This window comes from Eleutherodactylus coqui, chromosome 1, assembly GCF_035609145.1.
Source record: "Eleutherodactylus coqui strain aEleCoq1 chromosome 1, aEleCoq1.hap1, whole genome shotgun sequence".
In the NCBI taxonomy this organism is placed as follows: domain Eukaryota; kingdom Metazoa; phylum Chordata; class Amphibia; order Anura; family Eleutherodactylidae; genus Eleutherodactylus; species Eleutherodactylus coqui.
Window position 1 is genome coordinate 288,331,890 of NC_089837.1, and position 13,531 is coordinate 288,345,420.

The 13,531-nt window shown below is 42.2% G+C and overlaps 1 protein-coding gene across 1 annotated transcript in view; it reads right to left on the minus strand.

Annotated features, from left to right (window-relative positions):
- Positions 1-4,945: 4,945 nt before the first annotated feature.
- Positions 4,946-13,531, minus strand: part of LOC136572048 (arf-GAP with SH3 domain, ANK repeat and PH domain-containing protein 3-like) — a 79,092-nt gene continuing 70,506 nt past the window's right edge. The window contains exons 22-24 of the mRNA XM_066572668.1: positions 11,339-11,528; positions 8,265-8,433; positions 4,946-8,188 (exon numbers count right to left, since the gene is read on the minus strand). Of these exons, the coding sequence (XP_066428765.1) occupies positions 8,098-8,188; positions 8,265-8,433; positions 11,339-11,528 (450 nt within the window). The 3' untranslated portion in view covers positions 4,946-8,097. The remainder of the gene's footprint in view (positions 8,189-8,264; positions 8,434-11,338; positions 11,529-13,531) is intronic.

Here is a 13,531-nt window from a genome sequence, read left to right on the forward strand (position 1 = left end):
ATCATCAATCTAAAACCACTGAACATCTATACCAGGTATCGAAGGTTCAAGATGGAGTCAATTTCCCCAACGGTAAAGCTGATACCAAAGGGTGCATATATGGCGTCCATAGACCTAAAGGATGCATACTTTCACGTGCCGATCCACAGGGATTCTTAGAAGTTCCTGAGATTTGCGCTAAACATGGGCAAAAGAACAAGTTACGTTCAGTTCAGATGTCTTCCTTTCATGATTTCCCCAGCGCTCCGAATCTTTACAAAAATCATGGCGGAGGTAGCGGCCTACCTAAGGCAAAGGTCAATCTTGATAGTACCTTATCTAGGCGACATTCTGATCAGAGCGGAATCCAGAGAACTTTTAGTGGAACACCTGACGACGGTCCTCAACCTGCTCTAATTCCTTGGGTGGATAGTAAACTGGGAGAAATCCAGCCTAAATCCCAGCAAAGAGAAAGTATTTCTGGGCATAATGCTCAATTCAGAGACACAATGCTCCTTTCTCCCCGAGTCAAAGGTTCAGAAAATTCAACAACTAGTCGAGAAGTTTCTAGGGAGACGGTCATGTACAATTCGGGAGGCCATGTCCCTCTTAGGGAGCCTGACATCTTGCATCTGAACTAGATGACACATTGTCCTTTTGAAAGACTGCATGGTGGTCAGAGAAGTCTTTCTGAAGATATGGGTGCAGATAATCAGCTAACAAGTCTCCGTAGTGTTCACTACTTAAGGACTGTGGTATTATGACCAATAGTCTTAGGGCTTTTACCCACTTTTTTTTAAATGCTGCGATATCGCTGCATTTTTTCAATGGGACTTTCGCATTGCACGAAAATCGCAAATGCACAAACTTGATGGTATTCAAAAAGTGGTCATAAATGGATGCACATCCAAGTAGAAGAATGTATCAAGTGGGGTACCACAAGGCTCTGTCCTAGGCCCAGTGTTGTTTAACATTTTTATAAATAATCTGGAGGAGGGAATTGATGGGAAACTGATCAAATCTGCCAATGACACAAAGCTAGGAGGGATAGCTAACACTAGGGAAGAGAGAGAGTATTTAAGAAGATCTAGAATAGCTTGAACAGTGGGCGGCGACCAACGGAATGGTATTTAACAAGGAAAAAATGCAAAGTCTTACATCTGGGCAAGAAAGATTAAAAAAGAACAAAAAGCCAACCCTTCAAAATCTCTGATGATGGATTAACATAACACAACAATAATTGTCATCCAATTTCCCATTCCAGTGGAGCCCCCACTCGATTCCCTATCTTGGCATTTTATTAACGCCTGAGACCTCAAACCTGGTTAAAGCTAACTTTCCCCATCTAATAAAATCAATACAAAAAGAACTGGACAGACTAGCTTCCTTGGAGTTGGGATGGATGGGCAGGATTATACTATATAAAATGATTATACTCCCTACTATCTAAGGACTCTCCCTATACCCATCCTGATCACAACCTTTGCTTCCCTTCACCAAAAAAAAAAAAAAACTGATTTATTTCAATACACAATTTTTGCCTTAGGCCCTGTTCACATCTGCATTCTGTGTGTCTTCCTCCTTCATCCTAAAAGCAGAAAAATGGAATTCCATCAGGAAACAGATACGTCATATGACAGAACCAAACAGTGCCCGACAGACATCATTGACTATCATCAGGTCCATCCGGGCCCCTGGCTTTTTCCCGAATGAAATATTGCAGCATGCTGCACTATTTTGTCTGGAATTTTTGGATAGATCTAGGCTGAAAGCTCCAAAAGACATCTCTGAAGCAGATGTAAAGAGCATCTAAGAGAAGTAAAACACATGAACAACATATATGACATGTACCAGGGGGAAAAAAAAAAGGGAAAAAAAGGGGGGTCAGCACTACCCATTGGAAATATATCCCAATAGAAATGTATAGGTGACATGTACCAGTATTAGATTCTTCATTTAGGCCTTCTGAACATGACAGGGTTGGATCCTGCATGTGCCTGGCCGGTGACCCAGCTTACCTGTCTGGATTCTTCTTTATCTGCATTGCAGAATCACCGGCCGTCATGCAGGCTTGCATGCGCAGTACAGATCGATGACAGGGATCCTGCAGCCTTTCCGTAATGATGATTGCGGAAGGTCCGCTGGACAGATGGCCTCCATTGACTTCAATGCAAGCTGTCCAGGTGAAAACCACACAGAAATGGGGCGTGCTACGTTTTCTGCCGTGAACGGAAATCGCAGTTAATTTCCACTCGAGTGTAGAAAGCAGCGGTTCTCAATAGGAGGCTATGGGCAGTATTTGCTGCGGAATCCAGGTACAGTTGCTGGCCCCGGATTCTGCAAATCAAATCCGCCCGTGTGCAGGAGCCCTTAATATGAGAGATATTTATTATGAGCATTGCAACATTTTAATAAATATTTCTCACACATCACTCAACTGTATTGTTACAACAGTACTGATAAATCTGCCCCAGTGTGCATAAAGCAAACCTGTAAAATCAGATTCCTCAAAACTAGATACAATTCAATAAATGTTTTCTTTTTAACCCCTTAAGGACACGGCTGTTTTGTAGCTTAAAGGGGTTGTCCCGCGATGACAAGTTAAGTTAAGCACTTCTGTATGGCCATATTAATGCACTTTGTAATATACATCGTGCATTAAATATGAGCCATACAGAAGTTATTCACTTATCCACTCCGTTGCTGGCGTCCCCGTCTCCATGGCTCCGTCTAATTTCAGTGTCTAATCGCCCGATTAGACGCGCTTGTGCAGAAGGGTCTTCTCCCTTCTGGTCGGTCCAGGCACGAGCGGCGTTCTGGCTCCACCCCCTTCTACGCGTCATCACGTAGCTTCGCCCCGTCACGTGTGCCGATTGCAGCCAATCAGGAGGCTGGAATCGGCAATGGACCGCACAGAGCCCACGGTGCACCATGGGAGAAGACCCGCGGTGCATCGTGGGAGAAAACCGCGGTGCATCCCTGGGAAAGGACCGGCGGCCATCTTTGGAAGAAGTTTTATAAGTTGATGAAACGCTAGAATGGTGAGTAGAAACCTTCTTTAAACCTTCTTTACACAAGTACTTTGTAATGTTTGATTTAGAAGGGGGACTGGGCAGAAAAAAAAATGTCACTTTTGCCTCGGAACAACCCCTTTACGGACCAGACACTTTTTAGGATTTTACCCATGTGGTGTTTTACTGCCCTATTTTTTTTCCTTTAGCTGCCAAAATTATTTTGCTGTGTTTTTTTTTCTGTGACAAATAGGGCTATTTTTTAAATATCTTTTTCACTTACCTTTTTTTTCAGCTTTTTTAGCTTTATTGGGGGTAAAAAGCTAAAAAAATGATTTTTTAAACATTTATAGTTTTTTTTAAAAATTAGTATATTTACACTAAAATAAAGTATGGAAATAGGTTCCTCATTTCGTCTTGGACTTTTGATATATAATATGTAGGGTTTGGGATTACAGGGCGCATATAGCGACGGTTTAGGTTGGCGTCGGCTTTTAGTTATTTTCTTAACAATATATATATTGTTATTTTACTCTGTAATTTTTTAACATTTATTTATGTAATTATTCTTTTTACTATCTATGTCCCCCGTGATGTCATATAAGACCTCTGGGGGATATTCACATGTTTTTGTTTTTTATTTGACATTTCTCCACTGTAGCTGAGGTATCCATAGAAGCCCCAGTTACAGGAAAAAACACCCCCTGTAGTGACAATAGTAACTGGCAGACCTGATCAGGGTCTGCTGTGACCCTCTAGCTCTGCTGTGCCAGAAGTCACCCAGCGATCACTGACTGCTGGCTCACGTAGTGGAAGTAACACTTATACTTTCACTTGTTAGTACATCGCGCTCATTGAGCAATGTGTACTAAAAAAAGGAGGAGGCAGAAAGGGTTAAAACCCACTTCTCCCTTCTCCTCCGGGTTATCAGCTGAGACTTACAGCTGACAACCCGTCTTGCTTCTAATTGATTGCAGAAGCAAGAGGCTTTAACTGACGCCTTAATTGCACACTAAAGTTATACTTATATCTATTAGTACCTTAAAGGAGATGTCCCGCGCCGAAACGGGTTTTTTTTTTTTTAAACCCCCCCCCCGTTCGGCGCGAGACAACCCCGATGCAGGGGTTAAAAAAACCACCCGCACAGCGCTTACCTGAATCCCGGCGCTCCGGTGACTTCTCTACTCACCGCTGAAGATGGCCTCTTCCTCCGTGGACCGCAGCTCTTCTGTGCGGTCCACTGCCGATTCCAGCCTCCTGATTGGCTGGAATCGGCACGTGACGGGGCGGAGCTACACGGAGCTACACGGAGCCCCATAGAGAACAGCAGAAGACCCGGACTGCGCAAGCGCGGCTAATTTGGCCATCGGAGGCCAAAAATTAGTCGGCACCATGGAGACCAGGACGCTAGCAACGGAGCAGGTAAGTAAAAAACTTTTTATAACTTCTGTATGGCTCATAATTAATGCACAATGTATATTACAAAGTGCATTATTATGGCCATACAGAAGTGTATAACCCCACTTGCTGCCTCGGGACATCTCCTTTAAACCACAACCGAGCAGCACTTTAATATGTAAGAATAAGTAACATCCTAAGCGGTTGTATGTTACGTTCAGTCAGACTTCCAGTCTGTTGGAAACATCCTGTAAAAGATCAGGAGTGCATATACTCACATTTTTATCCATTTGGGTGTCTTAAATTTTAATGCTTTTTACCATTTTCCCTGTCCAATATCTGAGAAATGTGTCTGCAGCATATAAATAAAGGATAATAATTCTTTCCTAGTACTTGTATCTTATTCTCCACTGGAGCATAGAGTAGCCTGTGGGGAAGAATTCAGAGCGATGAAGCTGTGATAAGATGATATCTTAAGGAGCTGCAACAGAACTGTTGTGAAAGCAGCTAGCAGAGAAAACAAGCAGGACTACAGAAAAAAGACTCACATCACAGACTTATTGGTATTCACAACCCTTTTTATTAAAATGATATTTCTATGCACAGAATTTCATCATACTACAGCCTCAACCCCCAACAGTCATGTTAAAATTGGAAAACCCCTCACTTTGGATTGTAGATTTGGAATTTGCCTCATGTAAATATATTTGATGCAGCACTCAGTCGCCTTTAGGGCTTATCCATGGGCTGGCCGATATACGCTGCCCCTCTCTGCAAGGGGAGGAGATGGGACAGGCTGGGAGCAGTGCACTGAGCTCGTGCACCCTCTCAGCCTCTTGCCACTGTTTGCAATGGGAGGGGCGGAACTTAGCTCTGTCCCGCCCCTCCCATTGCAAGCAGTGGCGAGGGGCGGAGGGAGGGCGGGAGTTTAGTGCACTAGCTTTCGTTCCGTGCCGCCTCCTCCCCTTGCAGCGAGGGGCGACATATATCGACCGGGCATGAAAACCCGTCGGATATACGCATGTCTGAATAAGCCCGAAGATGCATTTTTATCACCTTAGTGGCATAACTAATTTTAGCCTTAAAAGCCAGTAATTGTATCCCCTTTTGTGTTCCAGCGGTAATAACCTTTTTATTTGTTCAGCAATGTAGCTGTATGACACCTTGCATTCTGCCTGACAAGTTCTAGTTTTTATAGGAACCAGATTTTGGGTACATATGATGTATGGAATGATTATTTTTATTTTTTTTGCTGGGGGGCAATAAAAACAGAATACATGTCACTTTTGTTTGTGATTTTTTTATATGGTGTTCACAGTGTGGGATAAATATTATGTGATCTTTATTCTACGAGTCATTATGACAATACTAAAATTATAGGAGGTAACATTTTACCACTTTTGCACAATATAAACACTTTTCCCTTTTTTACAAAGATGTTGTGTGGTGCCATATTCCAGGACCAGCAATTTTTTTTTCAATTCAACAGAGCTGATTTAGGCCTGTTTTTTTGTGTGGAATATCTAGAGTTTTTATTGGTAATATTTTGAGGTATTTACAACTTTTTAATTATTTTTTTATTCCTGTTTTGGGGAAGTGAGATGATCAGAAAACTGCTTTTTTGGCATTTTTTTAAAATGGAATTTATCGTGCTGCATAAAAGTAATATTTTATAGTATGGGTTGCTTGTGCGTAGATTTTTTGTTTTTTAACTTTTCAATATTTAAAACTTTATAAGGGGAAAAAAGTTTTCAATTTTTTGTCTGTAAACACATTTAGATTCCACGGTCTGCAATGGTTTGAGCATCTGCAGGGTTTAATGGTGTAGAGTATTGATTAAATGAGCAATTCCTCATCATTTCACTCATTTTCTGGGGAAAACCCCATATGTGACAATCGGAGAGCAAATACGCTTTCTGAGTAATGTGGGGCTAGTAGCATTAAGAAAAGTCCACGTCACCCCTGCTCTGTGATAGGGAGATATAGAAGAGGATCACAGAGCTTTTATGCTGCAGCTGGTCCTCTCCCCTCCCTCCTTCCTCTGCACTCTGAGTGAAAATGACAGCTATAAATTCAGTATTCCCAACCCTATTTCAAATAGCTGTAGCCCCAAGAACATAAGCTTTAAAGTGACACCAAAACATGTTGGCAGCCTCGATAGAACCGGGGCTATAGCTCTTTAATTAGAACAAGCTCTGTTCTCTTAAAACTGTAATGTCCTTTTTCTGCAGAATGAACAGAGCTCATCCTACACTGGCAGGGAGTTAAAGGGTTTGCCCAGCTACCGGACAACATTGCTCGTATACCATCAACTATGCTAAAAATAACAAAAAGAGCAGTACTTACCCCTCTTCTGCTGCACGGATCCACCGTCCTTGTGGTGTTTGTTGTGGATATAATGTCACAGGAAGTCACCTTACCACTACAGCACCACCATTCCGAAATCCTAGCATCATGGCAGGAGAACAGGCAGTGTTGCTGCCACTTCTAATTGGCGGCAGCTGTCAGGTTACTTCCTGGGACATTATCTTCACAACAAACACTGGGACGACAGCTGCGCTACAGCGCTGGATCCCCATGCAAAAGAGGAGTAGGTACAGCTGTTATTGTTATTTTAACACAGTTGGTGGTATAGGGGCAATGTTGTCCAGTAACTGGACAACCCCTTTAATAGCGATCATTACGTTAGAGCTGCCATCTTGGAACTGCGTGCAAATTCATTTTACCCCATGTATTCCCTCTGGATATTTTGTTGCACAGCAGTTCCCATGAAAATCTTTTGAGTTGCATGTATATGCAACTCTCATGTTACTCAATATATATCAATGAACTGCAAGTGTCACACGATAAAAAGTCTGTGTGTAGCTTTTGCTAATGTTCTTCTTTAGAAATTTCCATATTTCTGTGTGTACACTTAGACTGTTTTCTTATATGTAAGTCCATGTTATGCCATATGAAAAAATCATGGCATGCTCTATAAAACACAGGTCATGCGATGTTTGTACCTTGTGAACCAAATTCAACTTTAAGTGATGGTTGGGGCCACATTTACCAAAAAAAAACAAAAGAGAGAATGACACTACACAGGGCTATATGACTGAGCGCAACACAGATCACTCAGCCCAAAGAGTGCACTAAAATATAAGTAAATGCCAGTAGTGTTGCCAGGAACTGATAACTACAAGACATCCATACCTGATGGATTTCTTGCAATTGTGGAATTGCAGCACTTGAAAGTCACAATGCAACCATATTCATTTACATTAGGATGCAATGTGGTAGGGCCATAGTGTAATCTTTGGCCAGCCGGGCTGCCCTAACCTTAATGTAGAGAAACAAGAAATTGTGAAATTGCAAACATATGCTGATAAATCCCTTGTGGCTCCTGAGCCACTAGTTGGTGTTCAATGCACTATAAGATACCGTAGAGATACAGATTATTTCCATCTAGAAGGCAATAGAGACTCAAAAAATCAGACCTATGTATATGGGTACGAAATGAGTACTATTTTAGTCCATAAACTACAAGTGCCTTGATGAGAAAACAGCTAGAACAACAGTTTTTGTTTTAGTCAGAACGAGTATAGAACTGCGGAGTTCGGTATTGTACCGTATATTTGACATGGTCGTCTGCATCAGGCCCATTTCATGTCCCTTTACTGTTCACACCTGTGAAATAAGCAAGGAAGGCACAGGAAGCAGATGATGTCTATAGCAATGGAGGTCTTGTTTGAGTTGAACTTTCCAAATTCTGAGAACATTTGACTCTTCTGTAAGACTTTACTCCATCCATGCTTAAGCTAAAAGAAACGTATAAAATGAAAAACGATGGATTCATCCAATAATTCTAAGAAGTCTTGACTTGATCAGTCTTACCTACTGTGTGTATGGCTATGTTCATCTGTATATCGAGGAGGCTCAGATGACCGACGCTGCAATCCTACTTCTGAAACTCCTTCCCAATGCTCTCCAGTAGAAGGGCAGGAGGAAATACTTACAGGGCGTTCCGAAGTGACAGGTGAGTGCAAAGAAAACTCCTGACTTTCTGGATAGGGTGCAAAATGACAGAATTCATATGAAAATGCTGCATTGTATAAACAGGATACAATAATTACACAAGTCATTAGGATTTGTGCTCTATGACTACAATGTTGGGATCCACAGACATTTACCACATCTGCATCCTGAACTTCACTTATGCAGCCTCTGGGAGATGACCCTGAAAATAACAGCTTATTGCAGCATGCTTAGGAAACAACAAACTAAAAGGGAGTTGTCCAGATGCAAGCATAGCTGTAAAAGGGGAGTCTCATCAGTTAACCCCTTTCAGTCTGGCTTCGGGAAAACAATAGATTCTACTGGGGAAGGGGGTTAAACATTTCACCTGCCAATATTACATGGCAGCCATCCTGTAGAGCAACTCATATAGAGGTGGACTCTCCTCAATAATGTAAATATACTATTGCAGGGCACAATAAGGGCTCCTTCACACTGGTGAAAATCACAGCAAAATTGTAATTTGTTTATATATATGTTTGAGCGTCAGTGATGCTTTTTCCTTGAAAAACATCACACATTGCAAACACGGAAAGATTGGGCAGGCAGCGATTTCTAAATCTCACAACATCGCATGAGAGAAAATATTGCAAATGGGAATGAAGTCCTTGAAAAGCTTGGGTTTCATAATGCTACGTTTTCACACTCTAGCACTGCACAAAAATCGTGTAATTTACTCACAAGTGTTAAGGCAGCCTAAGGGTGGCTTCACACACTGTATTATTTGGAAAACACACTAAGGCTAGGTTCACACAGGGCGGATTTGGAACAGCGTTTTGAAACACAGTCGTCAGCGTTTTAACGCACCCCATCATTGTAAAGGGGGATGTGGTGCGTTAAGAAGCACTGCAACGCACTAAAATAGAACAGACAGTGCTTGTCTGAGAAGCCCCATTGAAACTAATTGAGGCTCAGTACAGTGCTTTTAGTGGGCATTTCAAATGCCCGCTTATACGCTGTAAAAACCGCCTGTGTGAGAGGGGCCTGCATGAGAAAGCCCCTTTTAACCCTCCTACTGACCTACTGATTTACTTTGTCTGGGCAGGAGGAAATGTCTAAGGCTGGCTTCACATGACTGGATGCCTATTGTGGAATCCGCGGTTGGCGTCCGCGCTGAGGACCCGCAGCAAATTGCATGCATTGAAAGGTATGTACTTTCGCTTTTTCCTTCACACTCACAGATACGAATTGCGTATTCCAAGAGCAGAGAAAAAATTGCAGCATGCTGTATTTTGCTGTGAACTCCATATGGATGACTCCATTAAAGTCGATGAAGGACATCCGACTCACAGCCCATACATAATTAACATTGTATATGGGCCGCAGGTACCCGCATCATCACTAAGTGACGTTGTGGGAAAAACAAATATTAAAAAAATATGTACGTCGGGTCGCTGGCCGGGGTCACTGCCGGATACTGCATACAGAATCCAGCTCGCCCGTGTGCAGCCGGCCTAAGGCTGTAGTCACAGGAGCAAGTGTGATTTTTGTCACTGAAAAGCTGACTGTTTTCCATGTAATTTTCATGCTATTGTCACACACGTTTTTCATGAGCGTGAAAAACATGTATTTTTACCAGGATTCTTTCTCACTTCCTGGTTCTTTATTTCATGTGGTCCCTATAATAACCTGCATTAAAAAAACATCACATAAAATTACATGAAAGTGGAAGGCATGCTATTGCGATGCCTTTTTTTAACACTCCCATAGAAAATAATGTGCTTGAAGAGGAATCACACAAAAATAGGACAAGCAGCAATCTTCTAAGGGCTCCTGCACACTTGCGTTTTTCTTGCGCGTTTTTTTAACGCTGCAATATCGCTGCGTTTTTTTTGACGCGATTGGGAATGAGACTGTCTAGTGTTAAAAACGCATCGCACAAAAATTGCAAAACACAAACTTGCGATGCGTTTTTAACATTAGAAAGTCCCATTGACAATCGTGTTAAAAAACCGCAGCGATATCGCAGCGTTAAAAAAAACACAAGTGGGTGTGAGCCCTTAGGGCTCCTTTCCACTGGCGATTGCGATATCTCTGCAAGAAAATCGCATCGCAACACTGTAAAATCGCAAGCGGAAATCTGTTTTGCCATTGCACTGTATGGGCGACAGAAAACTGCAAAACGCTGAAACAATCCTCCTGCTGCGATTTTTAATCCTCGCATCGCAGCTTGCCCTTAAACATCACTAGTGGAAAGGGTGTCATAGAACAACATGTGCGGGACTTTCCTGCGAGAGCTTGCACTCTCACATCGCACTGAAAACGTGCGATTACCTCGCCAGTGGAACGGAGCCCTAACTCAGACTATCTGTCCAAAAGAAAACTCACTTGTGTGACTTAATCCATTCTAATGGGTTCTCTTACCATCCATCTCAGAATCGGACTCGCATAGGAAAATCGCCCACATGCAATTCAGAGCAGCAAGGTAAGTACATGGAGAGCTGCTTGTAATCAGCAGCAGATTCTCCCAGCACAATAAGGCTGGTTTCACAAAGGCGATCGCATTTTTGCTGGAAGCAAATTCATGGCAAAATTGCATCTTTGTTCCTGCGATTTTTGAGTGTCAGCAATGCTTTTTTTAGAATAATCTTGCATCGCTGCCACCCATGTTGCCTGGGCAGCGCACCCCGCCAATCTAGTACTGATGACTTATCCTGAGTATAGGCCATCAATCTCTTACAACAGGGCATTCCTTTTTAAAGATGGAAACAGAAGAAATGGCAGACAGATGGACTAGTTTATGGGACACAATAACTCCTTGAATGTTCCTAAAGCTAGCCTCAGACTTTAGCTTTGTTTGCTGATTTTAACAGGCTCCAGTGACAATCTATCTATGGCAGCTAAAACAATTCCAGTATCTACTATAAAACTTTTTCATTAAAAAAGGTACTCACTACGACTATGTGTTTTGGCTGGTAGTGGTGGTGGCATCTCCTCACTCCGGGACCTTTGAGCAGGTGGTGGCATGGAGGGAATGAGAAAGCTCTCGTACGTTCTGTTGCTGATGTCCAATCCCAGTGAGGTTTGTCTCTGGTAGGATCTCACTGCTGAAGGTAACACAGGATTCTGGGATAATGGACTTAACTACAAGAAAACAGCAGAGAGAGAAGAGGAAAAACTTATAAATCCAACCCATGGAACTCTATATAGAAACATGCAAGCACAGCAGAACGTTCCTATTCTCTATTTCACTAAATGGGATCACTCTAATATTGAATGACCGTTATTGATGGTATCACTCTCACAAAAATTATCCTGACATGCCATTGTCAATTGAAAGGACTCAGGTGCAAGCATGGTATAGAGCAGATCCTTCTGAGCTGCATTCTGATGCACTTGTCATGCTGGTTTGGGAAATTAACTAATGCATCGTTTTATCAAAATATGCACAAAAATATTCTAAACACTATGAAAACCTTCTTATTGTTGTGTTGGCATTTAGAGAGCCTTGAACCACATTACCGGTATTAGCAGCAAACACTAATTTCCGTTAAAAGGGACCTTTCACATGGGACGTAATTGTCTGCAGGACGCAGCACAGACTTAGATTTTGTCAATTAGTGAGGATTTTGTTATGATTTTATCTACGAAATGCATTCTGAAGGACATCTTACGGAATTTCTTATTTTTTTAAGTAGACTTTAATTGCGGAATTACACCTCAAGTATGTTAGAAATCTGCAACAATAAATTCTTCAAGATGTACTTAAAGGGGTTTTCCCATTACTTTAAACTGCTCCACGGCCACTCTATACTACCTGACTAGTATTTATTAGGAAATTATAGTACCAGTGTTTCTGGTGACGCAATGCGTCATAGAGCTGCCCTACATGGTACATGCATTATAATCCCCACACATCGCACACACACAGCTCTACTACATCCATCCTGATTCCCACACACATCACACACACAGCTCTACTACATCCATCCTGACCCTACACATTACACACACAACACATTACACACACAGCTCTACTACATCCATCCTGATTCCCACACATTACACACACAATTCTACTACATGCCACACACAGTTCTACTATATCCATTTTTATTCCCACACATTACACACACAGCACATTACACACACAGCTCTACTACATGCATGCTGATTCCCATACATTACACACGCAGCTCTACTACATCCATCCTGATTCCCACACATTACACCCACAGCAAATCACATACACAGCTCCACTAAATCCATTTTGTCCCCACACATTACACACACAACACATTACACACATAGCTCTACTACATCCATCTTGTTTCCCACACATTACACACACAACACATTACACACACAACTCTACTACATCCATCCTGATTCCCACACATTACACACACACAAACACATTACACACACAGCTCTACTACATGCCACACACATTTCTACTTCATCCATCTTGATTCCCACACATTACACACACAGGACATTACACACACAGCTTTACTACATGCATGCTGACTCCACATATTATACACACAGCACATTACACACAGCTCCACTACATCTATCCTGATTTCCACACATTACACTCACAGCTCTACTACATCTATCTTGATTCCCACACATTACACACAAAGCTGTACTACATCCATCCTGACACCACAAATCACACACACAGCACATTATACACACAGCTCTACTACATCCAACCTGATTCCCACACACACAGCACATTACACACAAAGCTCTGTTACATGGTACAACTATTATCCCCACACATCACACACACAGCTCTACTACATCCATTCTCACCCCACACATTACACACACAGCACATGACACACAAAGCTCTGCTGCATCCTGATTCACACACATCATACACACAGCTACACTACATCCATCCTATTTCACAAATGACATACACAGAACATCACACACACAGCTCTGCTACATCCTGATTAGCATACATCACACCAACACAGCTCTGCTACATCCACATCCATCCTGATTTCCACACATCACCAAACTCCTGGATACAGTGATGAGCCCCTGGTCATGTGATTCCTGAATCCACCCACACAGGTGATCCCATGACAGTCCTGGTAGTAGCTGCTGTCAGCTTATCCATTATACAG